The sequence below is a fragment of the Leptonychotes weddellii genome, chromosome 10, assembly GCF_054177405.1.
Source record: "Leptonychotes weddellii isolate Sample4059 chromosome 10, ASM5417740v2, whole genome shotgun sequence".
Classification (NCBI taxonomy): domain Eukaryota; kingdom Metazoa; phylum Chordata; class Mammalia; order Carnivora; family Phocidae; genus Leptonychotes; species Leptonychotes weddellii.
In genome coordinates, this window is record NC_138378.1 from 56,555,084 (window position 1) to 56,580,608 (window position 25,525).

At 51.0% G+C, this 25,525-nt stretch overlaps 1 protein-coding gene and 1 long non-coding RNA gene across 3 annotated transcripts in view; one reads left to right on the plus strand and one right to left on the minus strand.

Annotated features, from left to right (window-relative positions):
• PRKCE (protein kinase C epsilon) overlaps window positions 1-25,525 on the plus strand; it is a 478,122-nt gene that overhangs the window by 443,071 nt on the left and 9,526 nt on the right. For both annotated transcript variants that reach the window (XM_081833506.1, XM_081833507.1), the window contains 2 exons: window positions 3,424-3,612; window positions 7,526-7,672. In XM_081833506.1, the coding sequence (XP_081689632.1) occupies window positions 3,424-3,612; window positions 7,526-7,672 (336 nt within the window). The remainder of the gene's footprint in view (window positions 1-3,423; window positions 3,613-7,525; window positions 7,673-25,525) is intronic.
• Window positions 1-25,525, minus strand: part of LOC145723890 (uncharacterized) — a 1,084,435-nt gene that overhangs the window by 427,689 nt on the left and 631,221 nt on the right. The window lies entirely within an intron of this gene.

Genomic DNA, 25,525 nt, shown 5'->3' on the forward strand with positions numbered 1-25,525 from the left:
GAGTTGAGATTCTAGGCTAGACTGGACCACTGATGCCCCCATGTGACCTTGACCAAGTCACAGAAGTGTTTTAGACCCTCAGCTTCCTCATCTTTCAAATGGGAAGAGCACTTCATGCCCTACCTACCTCATCAAGCTGTTTTGAGAGTCTAATGAGATTAGAGCATGGAAATGCTTGAGAAACCATAAGCCTCTATTCAGATAGGAGGGGCTGTGAGGCCCCTGGTTAACCCTGAAACCACAGACACCTAATGAGGTCCTAGCTCTTCCCCAACACTTCTCGTCCCACCATGCACGCTGGGCTAGCCCCTGCTGCACCCTTTCTCCTTTCCACATGCCCAGCGCCTGCTCCCCAGGAAATGGCAGCCAGCCCTGGGTATGACTGGCACCACTGGGCCTGATCCTTGCCCTTCTACCTCAGCTCTGAGCCACTCGAGGGGTTAGCCACCGCACCCGTGCCCTCCCATGGCATGTGAAGCCTTGCCCTTCTCACTGCTGCGTTGCTGACAGGCCGGTTAAGAAGCAGAAAATTAGGGCCCAGCCCCAAAGGAATTTTATGAAAGAGGCCGCCCCAAATGGGAAGGCTCTGGAGTGGGCCTGGGGAAGGGTGGGCAGGGCCGTTCTGTGGTTTCTGCAGAGCCATCCTGTCTGAGCACACATAGGCCACCTGGAGGTCACCTCCCCCACCATCCTGTGGAGGCACAGGACCCAGATCTGCCACCTCCTGGAGGCTGGAGGGTGGCCACCCCAGCATTCCTAGCCGTCTGAACCCAGAGAGAAGGGTGTGCACCCAGCGAGACACACACGGTGGGCACACATGGCCACCAGTCTCCCAAGTGCTGGAATTGGCCTGGTCACGGTGGAGGGCTCAGAAGCATGCTAGAGCCCCTACCCTTGCTGGCTTAGAGATGCCCAGGGGAAACAACTGACCATGAAAAAATAACTAAAATCACGGTTTATATGGAAAGTGCCTGCAGTTCTTAGGGACAGGAAAGGGTCTTAGGATCTGTCAGAAGAGACGAGAAAAGCTGGGGAAATTCGGGAAAGCTTTCTGGAGGAGATGCATGATAACCATGCCCTTGAAACCAGCAGTGCCATGGTGAGCCGGGTGGGGCGCTAGATCTTTCATGATTGAAGGAGCCACTGACTTTGGCTTTGACTTTGGAACCGAGCAGCATTTACTGGCTTCTCAGGACAGCAGAGCCTGTAGCTCTGACCTTTCAGATACCATGTGTGGACCACTGGGCTAAGAGACCAAAGATTCTCACCAGACAGATTGCCAGCCCCAAATAACTCAAAGTTGGCTGTGTTTGCTTACGTTTCTTTTCATTCTAAATTCAAAGGATTCCTAAAACATGCATGTTTTTACTGTTTTCAAAATAATTCCACCTAAGTCTTTTTTTTTTTTTTTTTAAGGATTTTATTTATTTACTTGAGAGAGAGAGGATGAGAGAGAGCACATGAGAGGGGTTAGGGTCAGAGGGAGAAGCAGGCTCCCCGCCGAGCAGGGAGCCCGATTTGGGGCTCAATTCCAGGACCCTGGGATCATGACCTGGGCTGAAGGCAGATGCTTAACCAACTGAGCCACCCAGGCACCCTCTACCTAAGTCTTTTTACTTAATCCCAGGCAGCCTGTAGTCTGTGGTCTCTAGAATGGTGTTTTGAGGAGACCAGCGAAAGCCCCAGCACTCCCATTCAGCCTTCTCTTCCCTGGCCATCCTGAAATCTGAGAACTGAGCTGGAGCCTCGTTCCAAACAGGTTACCTGAGAAGTTACCTGCCTGGGGTGTCCCGCAAGCTGAAGTCACTGGGCATGGCCTTTTGCCATTTGGGGTAAAGTTCTGGATGGACACCCCTTTACATGCACCCCAGCCATGCTGGTCCTCTATCACCTTCACTTTTTGGAATTCTTCATAGAATTACAGAGCTGAGAGTAACCCGGAGAGGCCATCTCATCTGTGTGTTTGTGTGTAGCACCATGCCTAATCTGGCTCTGACAAAAGGAGAAAATAATTATGGGATGGGGATCTCACTTCACAAACCCTTCCTTAGCAGTGGGGCCAGCTCAGCATTTATTTCTACTCTGAGCCAAACATATATCCTTGACCTGCTGCATGCTCTCTAGACGTGGAGACCAAACCTAACAGAAGAAAACTTGGATTTCATACCAACTTGCGATTATATAGAGTTTTGTAGTTTGCAACATGCTTTCAAAATCTTCCACGTTAGCTGATCTTAGGAGGCTAAACTGAGAATCTGAGCTTCATGTGATGAGGAAGCCAAGTGAATGGCTCAAGATCACCCAGAAAAACATAGCCCCAAACTTGGGATGGAATAGAAACAAACACCCTGGTCAGTCTTCTGTCTCAGCCACTGTAACACATGGCCAGGGCTCCAGAAAAAATAGGATTGGGGGCCATTACTGGCTTTTCAGAAGGTTCTGCAGCTTCTTTAGGTAGCATTCCTCCCAGACATTGAAATTAGGACTCAGTTCGTAAAACTGCGGTCCCCGCACATCATTGTGCAGGAAGCTGATGGCAACAGAGTATCCTGCAGCCATGTGTCGCACATGCATTTAGCATAAATGAATTTGACTTCTCCTTCGGTGAGAAGAAAAGAAGCAAGAGAGACTGAGAGTGTAGGTAAGAAAAATGACCCGTGACAAAGACAAAGCACACTGGATAGTCAAGGAGATGACTTGACTGGGGCTATCGCACTAGGGAGAAGGTTCTGCTCAAGAGTGAGGAATGCCGCAGAAAAAATGAAGGGGCCTGAGCCTTATGGAGGCAGGTACACAAGGGATTCATCAACGAGTTTTGTGGGAGTCGTGATGAACATTGGAGGTGGGTCTTTTCCTGGAATATCCAAAAGCATAGGCATCCTTTGTGGTTAGAACACAAAAGGATGGGGAGATTTATTAACTATAGTTTCTTTTCCAAAAACATAGGGCTCAGGCAAATTCCACATTGTCACAATTTAAAGAAGACTGAGATTCTGCTCACCTTCCCACTCAGTGTGAGATGGTCCTCATTTGCTCTCAGTCACTTACAGCTTGCTCGTGTCTCTCTTAGCCTGCGTCTTGCTCCTCTGACCCTGATTTTCGTGTCAAAAACATGCATGTCTTTTTATATGGTCCTAAGTGCAAGTCAGGAACTTCATCTGCTGAAACAAAGAGACAGCGATTTATTCCCACGGGAGGACAGACTGTGGGTGTTGACTTTGGACAGTTGATAGTTAGGCCCCAGCATCGTGCCTCCCAAACTCGGTTTTCCCTCAATTTGCTGATTTCCGAACCTCAGTTATATGAGCCAGGGCTCCGCTGTGCCGAGGAGCAAGCTGGAAATGAAGATGCAGTTCCCACAGCACAGGGAGGCTGTGGGCAGGCGTCCGTGGCGGTCCCTGACCTTGCCCGCTTCCCCAACAGATCCTGCAGGAGTTGGAGTACGGCCCCTCCGTGGACTGGTGGGCCCTGGGGGTGCTGATGTACGAGATGATGGCTGGGCAGCCCCCCTTCGAGGCCGACAATGAGGACGACCTGTTCGAGTCCATCCTCCACGATGACGTGCTCTACCCGGTCTGGCTCAGCAAGGAGGCTGTCAGCATCCTGAAAGCTGTGAGTCCTCGCCCTCCCCCATGCCGCTGCTCCCCTGACCTCTCGCCCTCTTCGCCCTCTTCGCCCTCTTCGCCCTCTGTCCCTGTCATCCCTTCCTGGTTCCTGAGGACTCCTCTCTCCCTTCCTCCCCTCCTCTCTGCCGTCCCACCTCTGCTGCCGAATGAGAGGCCTTGCAGGCTGTCACAGCGGGGAGTCGAGGCACAAATTGCTTTCTGCGGGACTGGGACACGTTTGTGTCTCCTGAGAGGGAGCTCTGCGCGTGTCTGCGTGCTCCTGAGTTCCACAGGGAACACAACCAACCCAGGCTGTGCTGGTGTCATTTCTGCCACATGTACGCCGGGCCTTGGACCCTGCCTCCTCCCCTGCCACCCACGCCTATCTCCTTCCACTGGAGCCTGTGATGGGCAGGAGGGAGGTGGTCACTGCGCACCTGTGTCCATGACAGCATCTCTGTGGCTGAAGAGCTGATGAGAAAAGAAGTGCCCGCTCAAGACCTGTGCAGCCGTGCTGGATTCAGACACGATAGAGAGATGGTCCCCAGCCCTGCAGAGAACCCCGCACATATGAGATGCTTAGCACTTGCCCAGCACGGCTGTTTCTGCGACGTAAGCCACTCAGATGAGGGCAAGTAAGTGAAGTTCCCTGTCCGCCTTGGAAAGCTGTGGAAGGCGGGGTGCAGGGAAGGTAAGCAGAGCAGTTGACCTGCTGGGTTGAGGCAGGACTGAGGTGACAGCCTAAGAACTTTGACTTCCAGTCCTGGCTTCTGTCGCCCATTAGAGTGCGGCAGAGTTCAGTACCTGGCACATCACATTCACCAGGTTTTCTGTATCCAAGTACCTTCTCAACTGCGATTTACTTGTTCCCTTCAGTCAACTACCGATATTTACCTAATTCTAGGTTTTTTACCAAGAAATTTTATATCACTGTCATAAACAGAAAACCAGTATCATTTACCGTAAATAAGTAACATCGGTCATCATAGGAAAATGGCAAAAAGACCTCACATCATTCTGTCGGTGCCACATCATTCTGGAAAGTGCCACATCAGAGCATGCTGTTCTCTCCTGCGGCTCTTGCTTTCTTCCCCTTCCTTCTTTCCCTCACCTCATCCATTTCCCTTTGTCTCCCTCCCCCTCCCCAACAATAATTCAACGACCGGCTGTTTTTTGAGGGTTTCCCATGTGTGGGGCATCACGCCTCGTGCCAAGTAAGCATTGGCGAGTATAATAGCCATCGTCCAGCAGGCAAAAATAAATTAAAAAATACATCCACACATAGTCACAGCTGAGAAGCAAATAGAGAATGTATATTCACTCATCCCGTGCAAAGCAGTGAGCATCAAGTATGCACGAGGTGCTGTGTCAGGTGCCGGCTAAGGAGAAACCCACAGGCAGCACCCGAAGGGGCCAGAACACCAGCGCAGCAGAGCTGCTCGCTTGCCCGGGGCCCTGAACGCCAGCCCCACAAACCGATGAGCCCCCTGCCAGCACCCCAGCGAGGCCCTTTCATTTTTGGATGACCCAGAGCAGTGTTTCTCAACAAGGTGTGATTTTTTTGCCCTCCCACCCCTGCCCCAGGAGATATTTGGCAATGTCTGGAGATGCTTTCGCCATCACAACTGGGAGGGGGGCTGCTGCTGGCATCTAGTGGGTGGAGCCCAGGGACATTGCTAAACATCCTACAATGCCCAGGACAATTCCCACAACAAAGTATCCAGTGCAAAATGTCATTAGCACAGAGGTTGAGAAACTTCGACCTACAGAGATTCAGAAGCTAGAGATCATGCCTGTGTCGGCTGGTTGGTGAGGGCAAAGTCTCTGGGAGAAGGCATCTTCCCTGCGAGAAGAGCTTCTGACTCAGGAGCAGCTTCCTGAGATGTTAAAACCTGTATGTTTATCAGTAGCCCTGATACTTCCTCTCCCAGAAGTGGAAGGGCAGGAAGAGCTAAGGAAGTAAGGAAGAGTCTTTACTCCCTTGGCCTTGGAACACTTTACTTCCTCACATTGTCCCTTGATTCTCGGGCCAGGCCAGGTTTTCCATGACTCTGGCCACTGAGCTCTGTCTCTGAGGGCTGCTACCTACATGAAAGTGGTGCAGAACTCTGTACAACCACGAAAGTGGCGCAGAACCCTAGAGAAGATCATTTACATCATAGGGTTATGCAGTGCCCAACCTGTGCAACAGTAAGTGCTGGTCTTAGTGCCTTCCTTCCTCAGCACTGTGCTCTGAGGCCCAGCATTCAGCCCCGCACTGAGTCATTTAAATGTTCTGAGTGCACAATAGAAGCCAGGCACTGAACCAGGTACTGAGAAGATAGGACTGATTCCTATATCCTAGAGCTCACAAGGGAAAGAGAAGTTTAGGCAAATTATAATTTAAATAAACAAGAAACATGAGGTCCCAGGTACCTACACAGCAGGGAATCTGGGGAGGCTTCACAGAGGAGGCAGCATTTTGACTGGTTCTTAGAGGGTACGTAGGGACTGGACAGGGGCATTCAGCCAGGGGAATAAAGGATACTAAAGGCCAGCCAAGGTAGACTGGGTTCAGACTGAGAAGTTTCTGTGTGCCAAAGTCTATGGACTTTATCCTGCGGGCAGTAGGAATCAAGAGTGTTGAAGCAGGGTAGCCTCTGCTGACTTTTAGATTTACGAAGGTGAAGTGTGCGTTGGTACCATTCTACCTCGGATCTGCCCACCACCCCTTCACTCTCTTACCTGTCGCTCTCCCAGCGGTATGTCCACGTGCTTTGGCTTCAGGAGCACCAGGCAAGTGTCAGTAGGAGACGCTCCCTGCCCAAGAAAATCTCCCTTGCTAATGAAGCCTGAAAGTGTCAGTATAGAGTTCTTCCTTTGGATTATGGTTGGTCCTCTTAAATTCCTTCATTTAAATACAGACGCTCAGCCTTCACCCTGTGAAATGTAACTCTCGTCTCTAGCACGAACGCGCGAGCGCGCGCCCCCGCGCGCGCGCACACACACACACCCCTGCCTCTATTTTGGGTGGCTATCAGAAATATTTCCACCTATCAGTGGATTTTTTTTTTCAAGGTTATTTGGTACACATCTACTCAGATTAGTTGCCATCAGAACTGACTCACTTAATAGGAATAAGCTCATCTGGGTGTGTGGGGAAATATGAGGGCTACGGATAAAAATACAGATTTTTACATCTCGGGAAGCTGCCCCCAAGCCAGAGGCTCTTCTCACAAGACGTCAGCCAACAAATATAAAACATATCAATGTGGTTTTTACAGACAAACATTGAGAAACCATAAGCTTTTCCTTTTCTTGTTTTTTTTTTTTTATCAGTTGATCTACATGGGTATTGTATGCTAGAGATTACAAATTCAAATTTAAAAACAAACCAAAAAAAAAGAGGGCCCCGGGGCCAGGAAAAGGAGAAGTGCAGGAGGTGCCTTTGATAATTTACCTTAGCATGAATATCTGTTCCTCTTTCCTTCCCTCAGCAAGGACCTCAGTGTAAATGAATTTATCAGACCCTAGTCTCTCTGATGAGAAGACTCGAGAATCTGAAGAGAATCAGGGAGTTAGTAACAGCCCAAGCACCTACTCCCAGCATGGTACTTTGTTGGCTGTTTGACCTTGGCCGAGTTAATTAACCTCTCTGTGCCTCAACTACCTCACTTATAAAATAGGGACAATAATAGACCTCAGAGGCTCGCATTTGGATGAAATGAGTTAATGTTTGCTATGTTTAGAATGGTGCTGACACATAGTAAGTTCTAGACAAGATTAAAAGAGGACCCTGGGGGGCAGACCCCCCAGAAGTGCAGGAAACAGGCTTGGGAGAGGGTGCTGAAGACCTTGCCCTGGCTGGCTTCCATCTTTCCCTCGAAGCCTGTCCCTGCCAGGTCTTTGTCACTAATTCCGTCCTGTCCTCCTTCCCACAGTTCATGACCAAGAACCCGCACAAGCGCCTGGGCTGTGTGGCGGCCCAGAACGGTGAGGACGCCATCAAGCAGCACCCGTTCTTCAAGGAGATCGACTGGGTACTCCTGGAGCAGAAGAAGATCAAGCCGCCCTTCAAACCTCGAATTGTAAGTAGGGCCCGGAGCTCATTCCACACTGTGGGTCGGGCCTGGGCGCGTAGACAGAGTGGTCTGGGACACTCTCACAGCCCAAATGACAAGGGCAGGTGGTAGCCAGCACCCCCCGCCCCCCGCCCACCGCCGAAAGAGCCTTCCAAGGCCCTAAGAGTTTACTGTCAAAAATACGTAACCTAGAGCCATATCCAAGATGGTGGTTTACATGGGACACAGAAGAAGACTTTTTGATTTTAACAGAGATCCATCTATGGCTTTCACAAATGCTACATTCTGCATATGGTAGAGATACACGGTCTCTTTATAAATGAACAGGTCTGCTTTATAACTGAGTCAACTTAAAGAAACCCACTCAGTAAGAGCCACAGTCAGAGTCAGGATGTGGCCCTAGCGCAGAGTGCGAAGGTAAGGCCCGGGGCCCAACACCCGGTGGGGAGGGCCATGCTGCGCCGAGCCTGGGGGCCGAGCCTGTGAGAGGCGGCCTGTGGAGAGCTCCCTCACCTGCTCGGCTGCGCCGTCCCTGCCGAGCCCTCTCCAGCCCCAGCCCACACCTCCGTGCAGCTTCTCAGCCCCGTGGCGGTGATGCCTGTCCCCGGGGGCTGCAGTAAAGTGTTGTTGAAGCTCGGCGGCTGGAAAGAGGAATCAGAGGGCAGAGGCCATGTGCTGGCCGTGACCTCCTGCTGGAGGCCAGAGGGTTGGCAGTGCCGTCCTTCAAGTGTGTGTGCCTGCCTGTTCAGGGGGCGTATCTTAAGTCTGTTGGCGTGTCGCCCGATGAGGCAATCATCCAGACTGAAAAGTGGGGCGCCAGCTGGGCTAGTCCACTGGGAGCACAGGGAATATGTAACATGAGGAAATTACAGGGCAGGAGCCCCAGAGCAGTGGGGCTGGGGTCCTGGGCGGGAAAAAACCCGAAGTCATCCAGTCAACCCTCAGCCACCCCACATTCTGTCAGGCGGTCCTCCCTCACTTCCAAGTACAGGAAAGACCCTCCCCTACTTTGTGAATCATCCATGAGGAATTCCATTCTATTCCAGGAGGTTTTCTGGGGAGCGATTATGGATAGTGCTGGGATTCTCAGAAATGTCCCAAGGAGGAGGCAACTCTCAGCTGAAGGCGTGGTGCACACCCCGGCCAGATTAGAACATGGAAGGTTGACTGGCCCTGGATGCTTGGTCGGGTCACCGTTCCTCATTTGCTTCCTCCTTCGGTTTTGATGAGTTTTGCTGGCTGGCACACAGCTTGGCACAGGCTAGATTTAGGTTCACCTTCTCTCTTTGGTAACATCACCTCCGCCCCTGCCCGTCTGTCTCCCCCTCGGCTCTGGGGCCTGCTGCGGCTCTGGGCAGGGCGCACTGCACATGACGGCCTGCTCCAAGGCTGCCCCCACCCCTTCACCCGGAGGGTCTCTGTGAGTAGTCTTCAAGGACAAGTTTAACCGTGTCCTGGAAAAAGTGAGGCGAAGTAGGAAACCAGAGGTCAGGTGGAGAAGGAGCGGAAAACTAAAGACTCAGATATGAGGGTCCAATGTTAGTGTGGGTTTAGTCTAAGGTAATTAACCCAAAGCAAAGTGGGAAGTAGGGCTAAGTAGCAAATCCAGGCCTGACCAACGGGACCAATCAGCCAGTGGAGGTCTGCAAAATGACTTACGTGACTCAAAGCTAGGCTTGCAGAGGGCTGGGCTGGACTAGAGGGGCAGCCCCTCCTGGGGGCATGGGGCCAGAGGACAGGGCAAGCCTGGGGGTGTGAAGGGGGGAGAGTGGGTCTGGGGTGTGCTGAGAAGCCACAGGGAAGCAGGGAGTTAGAGAAGATCTTGACAATAAAAGGCCCAAAGAAGTTTTAAAGTATAGATTCATGGAGAAGAGTCTCTCTTTGGGGTAAACAGATGGCAGAACAATACTCAAATCCAGCAGAGGAGAGTGCTCTGAGATTTCAGGGGCCCCGTGAAGCTCCTGTCTCTAGAAGCCCTTCCCCAAGGCCTAGCAATACGAGGGATTCCTCACCGGGCTGCCATGCTATGTCTGAACTCTGAGCCAATGAAAGGGCAAACCTAAGAGAAGTGACCTTTTGAGCTGTAGCTGGCTTCCCCAGAGTGAGAGAAGGGCGTGAAGAACTAGTGTGAGGTTTCTGTGGGCCTGCGGGATGGAGAAGGAGCCAGACATGGAGGAAGGGAGGAAAGAGAAAAGAAAGACTCAGGAAGCCAACCCGTGACCCAATCCATTGGTGGGCAGTGGGCAGGCCTCAGCCGGCTGGGACAGACAGGGATGGCTAGCTGGGAGTGCAGGTGCTCCTGTGGACCAGGGTGGGTGCCCGGGGAACCAGCAGTAGAAGTACATCCCTGCATGAGGGGGTCAAACTCACCTGGGGGCCAGGTGGGACTCCATCTCCACCCAGAGTCACAAGGGACCCATGCTTCCCTCCCTTGGGCCTCTTGCAAGCCCCCAGCCTGGAACCAGAGGGCAGGACTCTGCTTGCTTGCTTTGCTCAGGGGCTCTAGGCTTCCTGGGGTGTACCCATCCCCTGGGAGGATGGCAAAGAGTAAGGACAGGGGCCATCCAGGAGCTACCAACGATGTCCACCTGAATCCACATTCCCAAAGACTGATTTCATCCTTGCTTCACACATCACCTTCTGTGCATGTTCCTACTCGACCCCACAGACCTCCAGAGTTATCCTGGACACTGTTGGGGGTCGGGGGAAGGGCATTTATCCGGCTGGTTTGAATTCCAGAGAGTTGGAACATCTGAAGGAAGGATAAGAAGGGAAACTTGCATCTTGCAAGAGACGTTTCTAGGCACATTTCGAGCCGAATACTGTTGATCCTTACAGAGTTCTCAGCTACAGGTCTTTAAAGTTGTGTTCAAGTTATTTAAGTATCTGACCGCATTTATATCCTAGAGATTTCTCTCTGGAGAAGTATCAAAATGGGAAAGAAAAGACCAGTCTACATCTCATTAGCAGGTGGGAAAGATGTCCCGAGTCTGTCCCTAAGTTGAAAGCTCTTTTCTGAAGAATGTTGATGGTACCACCTTGCATCCTCCATGGGCTTGTATACGGCAGAAATAAATTTTAAGTTGAATTAAAGCCCACCACAGTGAAGAACATACTGAAAGCCTCACAGGACCCCTGTGGAACTCACGCAAGGTTTTTATAAACCACCACCCACCTCTTACTAACTCAGGATTAACCCTGGGGTACGAGTACCCACTGTCTCGGATACCAGCAGTGGGGATGGCTACGCTTCATACACAGGGCCAGGTACCCACCGGCAGAACAGGTACAACCCATGAGAGGTCACTGGAGAGACACGGGGGGCTAAAGTATATCCCCCAGAAGTTGTCCCCTGTTTACAGGGCAAGGGTTCCATCCCAAGGCAGGCTGTCCTTGGGCTGAAGGTATCCCATAGTTTTAGGGAACATCAGATGCCTTTTGAGGCGAGCTGGGAAGGAAAGGTTTTGACAGAGGGAGGAAGGAAAGTGGGTTTGGAGCCTGGCATTGGGAAGATGTGGACAGGATAGTAGGTTGTAAGCCACCAAGGATAGGGGGAGGTTCTTGGATCTTAGGGACAGACTCCTTGAGAAAGGAGAGGACAAGTATGTGAGCAACATCACCAGCCTTGCGATTTGGGGGTGGGCTCAAGAAGACATAGGGCGTGTGCTTTAGAAGGCAGTGGAACCAGATGCACAGACCACCCCCGCCCCCAGTCTCATCATGCTGAAAATCCCCAGGGCATTCAGTCAAAGACCTGGGGCCCTGAGGGAACTCTGGGGCTCCTTCATCTTGGGCTCGCTCCATTTGCTCCCTACCTGTGTCCTGTTGACATCACACCAAAATGCCACGCCCCCCCCCCCCCCGAGAAAACAGCTGGAGAGCGACAACCCCGCTGAATTAGCTGGACATACCGAATCTAAGGACTTGGGCAGGGTCCTGCCTGTCTGATTCAGGAGGGAATTGGTTTTGTCTGGTGGGAGGTGCTGGAGGTGAGGCTGGGCGAAGTCATGTCATCCAGTCCAGGCTTAAGAAGAGCCCAGACATAGTGCTATAGTTTCTGGAGCTCCTGACTCTTCCCAGTCCTGCGGCATGGTTGGAGCTCCTCCACAGCGGAGCCTGCGGTGGGAAAGCAAGCCCACCTGCATGCTGCCCAGGCTGGCTCAGCTGAAGCCTGGGGTGCCTCGATCACCCCCACAGGGGCTGATGATACGGCAAGTTCCCGGGCCTGGTTTCCATCTTCTCTGTAGGAAGCCTCGCCCCTCCGAAGATCTGACCAGCAAGATTGTCCAGATTTGTAGTTGGCCTCTGGCTTCTGGCCTCTGGTCCAGTTCCCTGGTGTACCTTGAGTGGCTGCTCTTCCCTCCAGGCCTTTACCTTCTTGAGATGTTTGCTAGGCTGAGATTTCTGCTCCCTGGCGCCTGAGCCTCCCTGACTAACCCCTGCCCTGCCTCACCAGCTGTCAGTCCGACGGGGTGGCCCGCCTTTGCGTTTACGCCCCCTTTGCAGTCACCCCCACTGCAGAACATTTTGCAGTGGCCCCTGCTTCAGTGGGGAGATTTCCTCTCATTCATCCCACCAGCATTCTTGTATACTCTCCCTCCTTCCCTTTCCCTTTTATATTCCTCCTGTCGGCCCCCTCGCCACCCACGGATTCCGACTTTGCACAAGCGATGTGCCATCAACGCCAGACCAAAGACTTTGTGCCATCATGTACTCACCTGCATCTGGAGGTGGCCCGCGTCGGAGCAGGGGTGCACAGGGTGGGTGGCAGGGCCCCCACCCCACCCCCGGCAGCGGGTGGGTGGGGGAACCGAGAAGCCAGTGAGGCGGGAGCCCAGACCTCTGGTGCTGGGGAAAATCTCCCAGCGTAGAATCCGTTTGCGCGTCCCACTGGGGATTCCGTTCCGAGGTGGCGGCATCACCCAGGAGCCCGTAAATGTAGCACGGTCTGCTTTTGCGTTCCTAGTGGGCTCGCCGCCTCGGGGGGCCGTAGCGGGCAGAAGTGATGTGTTTGGTGTGCTCGGACAGCAGCATCTGACCGTGCGGGTCTTGGAGGCACTCCGGGCTCCGGGCTTCTCTCCCGCGTGTCCCTCCTTTGCCCAAAAAGCACTGGGCTCTGAGACGATGGCTGCCAGGGCTCCGGTACTGGCATCGGGGGAAGCCAGCAGAGGGGGGAGAGCTCTGCCTCCCCAGAAACCTAGCTCTCCTCAGTGAAAGCCAAGGGCAATGAGGGAAATGCCGGCCAAGTAAACTTCTCTTTGTGTACGTGTTCTCTCTTTTCAAGTTTGCTTCAGTGTGAATGCCCCTCTTTAAGGTAAGGCCTCCAGAATGGGGAGTCTGTCCAGGTAGGTGAGCCCTCAGGCCCGCTGACATGGAGGCCCTTCCAACCTCATGATCCGTTTCCATCCAGCCATCCACACTGCATGGCGGGACCCTCAAGGGAGGCCCTTCCTGCATGCTCCTGCATGAGCGGGCTGTGCTGAGAGAAAACTGGGAAGTGGGCTTGAGACCCTCACAACCTCACCGACTTCACAACCTGAGGGAGGAGCCCTGCCCTAAAGCTAGCCCCCCTGCACGAGGACCACCTGATAGTGTGCACCATGAAGACCGTTAAAGGCTGTCCTCCTCCACCTGGCAGAACAGGAACGGGGCCCGGCCAGTTCCTACAGACGTCAGTTAGGACCGTCCCCTGGACTGTGTCCGTGCCAGAGTGAGAGCCCTGAGCCTCCGAGAGGCTGCAAGGTCCCACAAAGAGCCGGGACACTGGTCCGGGCCCGGTGGGCATGGGAAATGTCCAGGAACCTGTTTCTGGCTGTTTGCCCAGGTAGTGACATGGCACAGCGGACCAGTGCCGGCTCTGAGCACAGGGAGGCTTGCGTTGGAATAAAAGTGCTGTCACAGATAGCCATGGAAGCCTGGGAATTCACTTCCCCCAGACCTCTGGCCTCCTTGAGCCCCACCTCCTTATCCGTAACGTGGGGATTAAAAATAGCCATTCATAAAATTATTCACAGGATTAGACAAAGCCGTGGCTCTCTAGGAGTTTTAGTTCCTCTCTCCATTCACACCGCCCCCCCAAGCCTGATAAAGTCCCTCCTTCTCCCTCTCATCCCAAGATGAGGAACCAAGAGCTAAGGAAGGCAGGAGGCCGTGCGGTGTTGGAGGCCAGGCTGCGGAATCCGGTGTAGCCAGGTCCCCATTAGGGCTGCAGGATCTTAGGAGAGCCGTCTCATCTCTCCGAGCCTCAGGCTGCCGATCCAGAGCATGGGGATAGTAATACCGACTATGCTGAAGGGCGAGCGGGCGTGCAAAGCAAATTGTGTGAGGCGGGCAGCACAGTCCTTGGGATGTAGCAAGTGCCGGGACGGTGCTGATGCTGACAGTGCTGGAAACCCTGGGGGTCTCACCAAGGGGGCTGGACCTGGACCTGGACCTGGCACGGTTCCCGGAGAGGCCAGGGGTTCGGGTGAGGGATGACGCCATGTGGTCAGGGACGCTGCCATCGCAGGGCAGAGGGGCATCTGAGGCCTGGCCGAGAAACTTCTGGGGTTTAATTCTGGCTCTGCCCCTGGTCTGGGATGGGCTGGGGGGGGGGCAGCACACAGGGAGCCAAGAGACTCACCCCTAGCCATTCTAATGCCCTTTGGGGAACCCCAAATGTCCCCCCAGGGTCTGGCCCCCTTTTATTGTGCCTTACCCCTCCTGCCTTCTTTCTCGTTGGGCTTGTTGCTGAGCACAGCCGTGCCGTCCAGGCCTAAAGCCGCGGCAGTCTGTCAGGACCCTGAGACCCCATGGCCGTGACCTTGTGAGCACGTCAGGCTCCCAAGGATTCCTAAGCTAAACAGCCTCGGCAGGGTGTCTTTAACTCTGCAAGAGGGATCTCTCGGTCTGAGAACTGTGTCTGCAGGAGCATTCCTATGGCTCGACCTACACATCGCATTGGTGCCCCCACCCATCACCCCAGGGGAGGAATTGGAGCCCTGGGCTGGGCTGGGCATGTCTATAAGTTCCCAAGTTTTCATTTATGACTTCACAGCTGTTAGGTTGGGATTTGCCTTCGTGGGTTCATCACACTAGCATATATTGAATTTAATCTCCTCCCCTCTCCACTGGCACGGGAGGAAACACACAACCTACCAGGGAGCATGGGACCTACAGGGCTATGTGTGACTGAAGGGGGGAAGGTTCTCCAGAGGAGCTGGATCTTGGCAGAGAAAGCCAGAAAGCGTTAGGGAGAGACAGCTACCACTGGGGAAGGGATGGGGGCGGGGGGAAGGCAGGCTTCAAATCCGCGATTTTCAGCAGGAATTTAGCGAGCATGTACTTCGTGCCCTCTGGGAAGCCACAGAGGGGAAGGTTGGTTGACATAAGAAGAAAAGAATCCCCTACCATCCCCTTAATGTTACTGTTTGAGGAGTTCGGGCAGTAGGAGGAGACTACCAGCATAGTGTCAAATCCAGGACTTGGGGAGGGAGTTTCGGGGTTTGCCTCTTGAGGTTAGAGGACAGGGAGGAGAGGTGGTGTGCAGAAGAGAGGCCTCCGCGGACGGGCCAGCGAGCAGAGCCTCTGTGGGCCTCGCGAGCCCCTTCCCACCTGCGGTCTCGTAGAAGGCAGTGCCCTCCTGCCCCTCTCTTGCAGAGGAGGGTAACGGGACATCTGGCAGCCTGGAGTGGAGGGCCACTGGTCAGAGGCTGGAGACTGGGCATTGGAGTAAAAGCGGAAGGAAACTCAAACCTCCCCCGTGGAGGGGCTCAAGGCCTCCAGGCCTCCAGCTAGTATTTGCTCTTTGAAGGGTACAGGCCCCAAGGGAAACCGTGCATGCTGACAGTGTCCCCACCCACACCAGCCTCCAAGGCCAGGACCTTGAATCCCAGGGGCCCAGCTGGCTCTCCTGGAGAAAAGAAGCTCTTGGGAAAGAGCTCTGCCTCAGGGGGATTGGTGCCCTGTTTACCCCCCACTGTTCGTGGCGGGGGGGGACAGGATGGTAATGGAATTGGACTTGGCCTAAACTTGACACGCAAGTGTTATTCTAGGATTCTGGGATTTGACAGACACACATTGGGTACATGGCCCATCATTGTGGTTCCACAATGTACCTCAGTCTTTTCAGAGTGAGGAGGCCTTCAGCACTCAGACCCTGGCTTCTTCCTTCTGGGACCCACTCCACCCCCAAAGGGGGTTTCTTGGAACATAGAGCTTGAATGTCAGTGGAGTATTTCAGGTGTGTGAGCCCTGCTAGGTGTGGAAGAAGGTCGAGAATGGCCAGGGCAGTGAGATACGATACTTGCCTGAAGTAGAGAGATGGGAAGATAAGCCTGTGGCGGGGCTTATCATCTGTGATGACTCGGGAAATAAAGCAGACCTTGACTTGGGGCTTCGGCCAGACTCCTCCTCCCCTCCCCCCGGCATCTCAGCCGGTGTTTGGAAGCCACAGAACTGGTGGTCCTCCTGGGGAGGCAGGGCAGATTCAGGCTATAGGGCCTGGGCACCTGGGATGTGGGTGTTCCAGTAAATGATTCAGAATACAGTCCCCTTGAAATGTGAGATTCCAGAATTGAGCCCTCACCGTGTACCAGAGGCGATGAGCTAAGAGAAAAACGCTGGACAGGTGCTGGTCCCTGTTGTTTGTATCTGTGAGACTCGGAGCAAGTCACTGAATTTCTCTGCTCCCTTCTGGTAACATGAGGGACTTAGGTAATCCCTAAAATGTCTTCTAGCCCCATGAGGGCAGGGCTTAGAGGCCTTAGGGCTTTGAAATCAACTTTATTATAATAAAATTTACATAGAATAAAATCTGCCCACATAAAGCGTGCATTTTGATGCGTTTTCACAAATGGGTGAACCCACGTTACCGCCAGCACAGTGAATATATAGAACATCACTAGCCCAAACAGTTCCCAGGTGCCCTATGCCCCAGGCAGTCCCTGATCTGCTTTCTGTCACCAGAGAGTAGATTTGTCTCTTCTAGAGTTTCATATATATATATATATATATATATGGAGCCACGTAGTGTGGGCTCTTCTGTGTCTGACTTCTCTCACCCAGCATCATGTGTTAGAGATTTGAGAATGGTATTTTTAACTTTCTACCATGGAAAATTTCAGACACGTATAGAAGTAGAGAGAATCCCTATGTGTCCATCCCCCAGTACCGACAATGAGCTACCTCCGGTTAATTTGTTAGGGGAGGGATTTTCATCTGTTCCATGCGCAGCTGGATGCTCAGCATAACTCCTGGCACATAGAAGGTACTCAGTATATATGCGTGGGGTGAGTGAATGAGTGAATCCTGTCGATCTACATTGTTTTTCCAGAGAATATTTCTCTCTTAGCTCCATCTCCGAAATCTCTTCTCACCTTTTATGGCCCAAGGTTCTAAGGGCCACACATTTATTGGTATAGTTTCTCATCTACCTCCCCACCCCCCACATGCAATGGGGCAATAAAAGTCTAGGTAATAGAAGCATTTAATGAATTAAGTTATTCTTATAACTTATAACAAGAGCTATTCCAGTTCATGCCCGGGAATTTGGGGTGATAAGATCCTGCATTAAGAAACTTGAAATTGTTGAATGGTAAGAGAGGTGGTGACCTCATCTTGACTTGAGAGGCATGTATTAGAGTGTTTACAGTTCCCGTTTCAAAGCCAGCAGGCAGAGCAATAATAAATCCCGGCCAAGAGAACTGATTTCTATCTAGAACATTTTCATAAATTGTGGTGGGGTGGGGGGAGTGGGATAGGTGAGTGGAGGAACAGGGCTTATGCCAGGACCAGGTAGAAAAGCTTCTTTGGGCACCAGAAAGGTATCTCTAGAATTAACTAAACCCAACAGCTGTCAACAATGACCCGGCTTTGAGAAGTAGATGCTACGTGCAAAAGGGCCCCATGGTGAGAGGCGGAGTGGGGCCAGCTTTGCCGCCGTGGGCCTGCCCACTTTCAGCTGGAGGTGTGGGTCCTGCTGCTACACATGCCGCCGCGTGGGGCCAGCTCGCTGCAGGGCCCAGCTCGGGCGCTCAGGCCTTGGGCAAGCCGCAGCATGCAGGGCGCTGTCTCCTCCTAAGGCTGTTTATTCCTGGATATCCACACTGGGCTTTCTGTGCGTTGTCAGTCCCTCACACCCCTACTGGGCGCCCCGTGACCCTACTTCAGGATCTCCCCAGCAGTGGGTTGTAAAAATCCATTCAATGAGTCAGGTGAAGAAAAAAAAAATAATGAAGAATAGGCTAGGGGTGGGTGGGGTCGGGTCAGGTCAGGTAGAATAGAACAGAACAGAATAAGATCGGGCTAGAGCACAGAATGCAATGCAGGTAAAGTACAGCTTGCTGAACCTTTTCTGGGGCTGGTGGGACGAAGGGATGTGTACTAGGTTATATACAAAATGTATTTCTTGCTGTTGGGCATAATAAAACATTTTGAAGGGTTCTGCCCCTCTTCACTCCTAATGTCTAAGAAGTGACCCCAAAAAGCATAGCAGGGATGGTGATCTCATGGACTGTGAGGGATACAGGGAAGAATGCAGGGGTTGGCTGGTTGGTTGGTTGGTTTGTAACACAGCAACAAGACTATTGGTGGAAGCCAGTGAACTGAGTGCCTGTGCCGGGCTCTTGCACAAACACACTGATGCCTCTCAGCAGGAGGCAGGATGGCCCATGTCAGGACATGGGCCTTGAGGCCAGAACACCTGAATTCAGTCCTTGGCTGCGCCTTGGGCAAGCTGTTACACAATCTCTCTAGTGGGGGCCGTGGCAGGGCCCGCTTCCCCCCTGGGGAGCGGTGAGCAGGAATGAATCAGGTGGGTGAAGCACTTAGTGCAGTACCCAGCACCTGGAAGAGCCTCCATCTGTGAGCTTTATGACGTTTCCACATGCAGAAACAGGTGTGCCCAGCACTGTGCGAACTCTACAAGTACAAGACAGATGCCCAGTGTGTCACTAGTTAGCCCTAGTTCCGAGGAGTCCCAGGAAAGAGGCACGGGGCAGCCTAGGCGTATGAGGGGGACCAGCCTAGGTTGAGGATGGTTCCCCAGGAAGGGGTATTTCCTTCCCCCACTGACCCTCTCTTTAGTAGCAGCACGGAGGCCTTGTGGCCTCAGGAATGGTTTCAGAAGTCCTTTACAGCATTTGAGGGGGAAATGGACCCTTCTTTACTCTGATTTCTGATCTGAGAGGTTGGTGGGCTCACCTTCTGAGCAAAGGTATTGTGCCTTGCCATCCTCTGAGGACTCTGCAGGATCCGTGTAATTAACCGGAAGCTGGCAAGTCCCAGTCCTGAGCCAGGGACTGCTAGTGGTAGACGATCCTGCCCGCCTCATCAGGGAGCCAAGATTCACAGGGCACTTAGAGGCACCTCCAGGCCATTTATAAACTCCACACCGAATGTCCTCGAGCGCCTGTGTGCCCCACACTGACGATGAGGACTTATCCCTAACCACGTGGCTCAAAATGACTCTTGGCTGAAATGTATACATTATGCATTTGTGACCAAATTTTCGAGTCAAACAGTCACAGCCAAAGGTGTGCATACGTCTGGACCTTGGCAGGCCCAGGAGGGTGGCAGGCTGGGAGGGTTTGAGCAGGTAGAAGCACCCACCCTTCAGAGCTGCACAGAAACGCCTCCTTCCCTAAAAGGAATAAAGAGTTAAAGCTTTGATAAAGATGGCTTCACCTGGTCTTAAAAGAACCCTCTGGAAAGAGCCTCAGATACATAGTCTGAGTCCAGGGGACTTCCCCCAATCATTTTCATAGGGTCGCTTCAGCCTTCCTGCCGAGCACTGAATACGCCATTGGGGACGTCCATACTGGGGACCTCCATGGTCCGAGGGACTTAAGCCAAAGGGGACATTTCAGGTCCTGAGCATGCTTCTCAGGGCTTCCTCCTCTATGTGGATTCCCCAGAGTTATCATGCCTTGGAGAGATGCAGGCTTTGTACAATGGGAAACTTTCAAATCTGTGGGTCTTAGCAATCAAGAATCCCAGCCCTTCAAGAATCCGATACAGTAAACTCTCTCCAGGAAAATGTTTCCATACTCACAACAGCCTGTACTTGTATTTTATGAGGTTCACGGAGGCCCTGAAGTCTGTTCCCTCGTGCAGGGCTTGGCGAACTGGCCCACAGGCTAAATCCTGCCCCCTGCCTCTTTCTATGCAGCCCTTGAACTAAGAATGGTTTTTACACTGTTCTTCGTATGGTTGAAGAAGAAGGTTTCGTGACACACGAACATTATATGAAGTTCAAGTGTCAGTGTGCATACATAAAGTTTTCCTGGAACACAGACCTATTGGTGCAATTCTGTCTTGTCTATAGCTGCTTTTGAGCCACAACCCAGAGTGGAACACTCGTAACAGAGACCCTAGAGCCCACAAAACCTGAATATGTACTATCTGGCCCTTCGGAATAAACTTGCCACTCCTGCCTTAGGAGTAAGAACCCAGGTTAAGAGGCTTGCTTGAAATACTTCACATTTTAAAATAATTGAGCTGTAACTGGATGATGCACATTAAGGAGGGCATGTGATGTAGTTGAGCACTGGGTGTAATATAAGACTAATGAGTCACTGACCTCTACCTCTGAAACCAATAATACATTATATGTTAATTAATTGAATTTAAATTTAAAAAAAATAATAATAATCAAGTTGTAGAATTTAGAGGTAGAGCAACTTTGAAAACCACCGTGACAAGTTCCCCCACTTGACCGTGTTAAGCAGAGGACGCCAGGGAGTTGTGTCTTGGGTTCTCCTTTCAAAGTTCTGTGGGTTTCCAGTTGGCACTGCCTTCTAGCTGAACCCAACTTTCAGATAGTTGCTGTGAAGTTTTGTTTAAAAAGCACTGTAGCAAGTGTACAAAGTTTGGTAACAACTTCTTTATAGTGGGGATACCCGCCCTTCCCTGTAATGGACCTCCAGAGGGCCAGGTCTGTAGGCCCCTTGTAGACCACTAATTCATAAACACATTGTAGCTGGCCGAACTCCTCAGAGCACTGAAGTATTTTCTGGGGGTGAGGGACGAGGTTGGTGTTAGCTAGTAAGTGTTTCCAAAGTAACTCTTCAAATGGAATTTGTAAAAATGTGTATTTTTTATAGTCTAGCAAACAATAATGAGGGGACAAGGAGAGAGTGGAAATCGTTGAATTTCATCCAACAGCTGATTTGACAGAACTCAGTTGTGGTGAGTTCGGAATGCCTGGTACTCTGAGGGAGTTGGTCCTTTTTAAAAAATATGTTTGTACATGGGCGCCTGGGTGGCTCAGTTGGTTAAGCGACTGCCTTCGGCTCAGGTCATGATCCTGGAGTCCCGGGATCAAGTCCCGCATCGGGCTCCCTGCTGGGCAGGGAGTCTGCTTCTCCCTCTGACCCTCCTCCCTCTCATGCTCTCTGTCTCTCATTCTCTCTGTCTCAAATAAATAAAGAAAATCTTAAAAAAAAAAAAAAAAAAAATGTTTGTACAGACCACCTCAGGAGTAAAGCAGTTTTCCCTCAGAAGTGGTTTAGACAAAAGGCAGTTGACCAGATTTTGGGGAGGAGACATTTGAGGCCACCACCTGAGGCTTGGGTGGCTCCTGAGCTCTGCACGCCAGCGACAGAGACCACCATGCTCCCATAACCCTCTCCTTTGGACCAGTGAACGGCCAGGAACCAAGTGGCTCCCCATTTTTAAATGCCATGACGTGAATCATTTGTGCTTAAAAAGCAAATGAGTCTTGATTTTCTTTTCCCCTAAAAGATGGAAGTAACTTTACTAGAGTAGAAGTCACAAACTGGAGATTGTGTGACCCTTTCAGCCAGGCTACCATTTTTTTTTTTAATTGAATTAGTTGGCAACATTTGAAAATTAGATCTAACATGAAAATGCATCTGGAGCATTTCTTGGGCATTCAGAAGACCTGGAAACCCTGGGTCTTGTTCCTGAAGGCAGCATCACCGGTGAGGCATACGGTGCCCACTGCACCCCATTCTTTAGCAGCTCTCCTTGCTCCCTGGGCTCCCCCTGCACGCGTGCACACACACACACACACACACACACACACCATGCTCATTACAGAGGAGCTCTGACGTCACAACCAGCAGTACTAAACGTAAAATGTATCTTCTTTTTGTTTTTTTTTATCTTGCTTTATTCTAGAAAGTTTAAAGATGGCCTACCAGGATATATAAAGTACATACTCTAAATATAATATCCGTGAAAATAGGAAAGAAAAACAGGGGCAGGAAGGCAAAACAAAACAAAAAACCAAACCCCGATATCAGGAACGTTCTTTGGTGGGTGTCGTGTCACACATTTGGCTCTTCGCTTTTAAGAACAGACTGTTAGTTCTAGACTTCAAACGCGTGGGACAAGAAAACACCCAGGGTGCCCCGGGGAAACAGTGACTATTCTGTGAACTGAGATCAAGTAGAACTCTCTTTCAAGGACCATCCCAAAGACAATGCTGTTTGTTCTAAACATACACTTGTGATAAATCTTGATGAGGAAGGAATGCTGATAATTTACTTGTACTTCATGCCATGTACTATTCTCACCACTTCAATGTATTATTTCAAGTGCTCCTTATAACAAATATGTGGGGAGGACGACTAGCATCCCCATTTCACAGATGATGAAACTAAGGCACAGAGGGACTGCATGATTTGCCCAAGGCTGCCAAGCTGGACAGAAGCAGGTGTGGAATGCCGGCTGGCTGAAGAGCCCACGCGCTAACCCACTGAGCTACACTGCCTCTCAGAGGTGGCACCTGGAGAAACCAGTGTGGTGCCCCGTGAGCTCTTGGACGTCCCGATGTATAAAGGCTAATATCGAATAAGGAAAGGCGGGCACGAAATTGAGAAGGAAGGCCAATATGTAGTGTGAACTTGAGAGGAAGCCAAATCCAGAACAACCCAACCATAGGCCCCTAAATAGGCTTTTAAACCACAAAAAGGCCTTTTGATACTGCTAAGGAAAAGAAGGAGGAAGGGGATCCGCTGCTCCTTTACACAGAGGGACTCAACCAGGCTGCCTGTCAGAATCACTTATGAAACTTTAAAAAAATACAGAGGTCTGAGCCTCACCCCTGGAGGGTCCAATTCATGAGGTATGGGGCGAGGTCCAAGTGTCCATGTGGTTGCACTCTGGGTTGTTTTTATTTTTGTTTTTTAGGTATTTTAATCACATGGGGCTCATCATGGCATGTGTGCTCCTTAATCCCCATCCCCTCTTTCCCCCATCCCCCCAACCACCTCCCCTCTGGTAGCCATCAGTTTGTTCTCTATCGTTAAGAGTCTGTTTCTTGGTTTGTCTCTCTCTCTATTTGCCCTTTGTTTGTTTTGGTTCTGAAATTCCACATATGAGTGAAATTATGTGGTTTTTGTCTTTCTCTGACCGACTTACTTTGCTTAGCATTATACTCTGTAGCTCCATCCACATTGTTGCAAATGGCAAGATGGCATTTTTTTTTTTTATGTCTGGGTAATATTCCATCATATATATACACAACCCCTTCTTTATCCATTCCTCAGTCGATGGATACTTGGGCTGCTTCCATATCTTGGATATTGTAGATGATGCTGCTGTAGACATCAGGGTGCATGTATCCCTTTGAATTAGTGTGTTTGTATTCTTTGAGTAAAAGCCTAGTAGTGCAATTGCTGGATTGTAGGGTAGTTCTCTTCTTGAGGAGCCTCCATACTGTTCTCCACAGTGGCTGCACCAGCTTGCATTCCCACCAGCAGTGCACGAGGTTTGCTTTTGATGCATCGGCAGGATGGAGAACCACTGTGTTAACCAGTGACAAAAAGCAAGGCTGTTATTTTGTCTCTAACTTTTCCCCAAAGGGAAATCTCTTGGAAATACAAAGATTAGGGCAAAAACCACTAAGAGTGAACTGAAATCCAAGGGAGGTGAATTAATGAATCACATTTCATAGAGATCCCCAGGGGAGCTAGGGCGTGCCTGGGCCAGATCCCCGAGCAATGACATTGAGTCTCTGACGTGGGGCCGGCCTCACTGTTCTGCAAAGCTCCTGGCGATCCAGCATGCAGCCCCTTGCTCTAGGCCCAGGTGAATTACATGCTGGGTTACTGAAGAATCCGCTATGCCCACTACTTGGTAAATTGGATTTGATGGAATAGAGCAGGGATACCAATTGATGGGAGATGGGCAAATAGTCTCCCTGTATGCAAAGATACAAAAAATGTGGATTGGGGATACTTGGAGTTAGATGCTCTAAGAGCGAGATCTAGAAGTTTTTCTAAGAAGATAGCTTGTGGACACTTGAGGGGCAAATGGTAATCACTTGGAGCCAATTAACTTCATTTCTAGACCAGTAGACCAGAAAAATGAGGCAGGCATTATGTGTCCTTGTTCCAGCAAAGCAATTGGAAGTCTCTGATATCATCCTCTTGAACAAGATGGAAAAAGGACTATGGCTGGTCAGGTCACAGTGGATTTAACAACAGTGCCCCCCCGCCCCCCAGTGTGCTGGCAAACCTGTCAGCTTTGCAAGAGGGCTCTGTGGGGGGCAGGTCAGAGGGCTCCGAGCCTGAGCCTGCCTCACACAGCATTTTCATACATGTGTTAATGGAGTAATGGGAGGCATGCCAGTCATGTTTTAGGATGACACAGAGCCAAAGGATAGAGCAGAGAAGATGGATGATAGAATTAACGTTATATTCCCGTAGTACTTCAGAGTTTACATGAGCTTGACTTATATGCTCTCCTAGAACCCTCGGCAAGCGAGGTATATTTATCATCCCTCCTTTCTTGGCCACAGACTGAGATCAGAGAAGTAAATTACAGAATTGTTATTTATGGAGATTTCTCGACAAGCCAGAAATAAGTCCCAGAATAAGAAAAAATCAAAGTTAAGTATAAAGGATTACATTCGGATTCAAAAAATCAACTTCAGAAGGTTGACATTTGTATTCGTTTCCTAGGCCTGCCTTGACCAAGTACCACCTGGGTGCTTTAGAACAGAAACCTATTGTCTCATCGTCCTGGAGATGAGAAGTCTTTAATCAAGCTGTCAGCAGGGCCATGCTCCCCCCATAACCAAGGGGGTTTTGGGCTGGGGGAGTCCTTCCTTGCCCCCATCAGCTTCTGGTGGCTCCAGACATTCCTTGGCTTGTGGCGGCATCTCCATTTTTCGGGTGGCATTCCCCCTGTGTCTGCACTGGCGTTCCCTCTGTGCAAGTCTGTCTCTGTGGTCAAACTTCCCCTTCGTATAAGGACACCAGTCACGCTGGGTCAGGGCCCACCCTCATGACTCCATCTCAGTTTGATGACATCTGCACAGACCTTATGTCCAAATAAGGTCCCATTCTGGGGTGCTAGAAGTCAGGAATTCAACATATATTTTGGGGAGACACCGTTCAACCATAATAGGGTTACGTTGGATTGAGAACACTAAGAGCACCAATGATTCATCACAGCTACTTGAGAAATGATAATACATCGATACGATCTTAGACATCCGTTTAACTTGAGGGTTCCCACCAAGTGGAAGGTCATACCACAGCACTTGGCATTGCTCAGACCAGAGTCAGGAACTGAGAGGTCCGCTGTGGCCACTACATGCCAAGGAGGAGGTGAATTTTAAAAAGGTAGGGAACCACTGAGGGCTCAGAGCAGGGTAGGTGCTAGAAAAGGTCCATGGGCAGGCCAGTGCCAGATGAACTCTGTACATCTTGCCCTGATTTCTATAAGGAAGATCCAAAAGTGTGACTTGTACTCGGTTAACAAATTTTTTTTTTAAGATTATTTATTTATTTATTTATTTGAGAGAGAGCACATGAGAGGGGGGAGGGTCAGAGGGAGGAACAGACTCCCTGCCGAGCAGGGAGCCTGATGTGGGACTCGGTCCAGGGACTCCAGGATCATGACCTG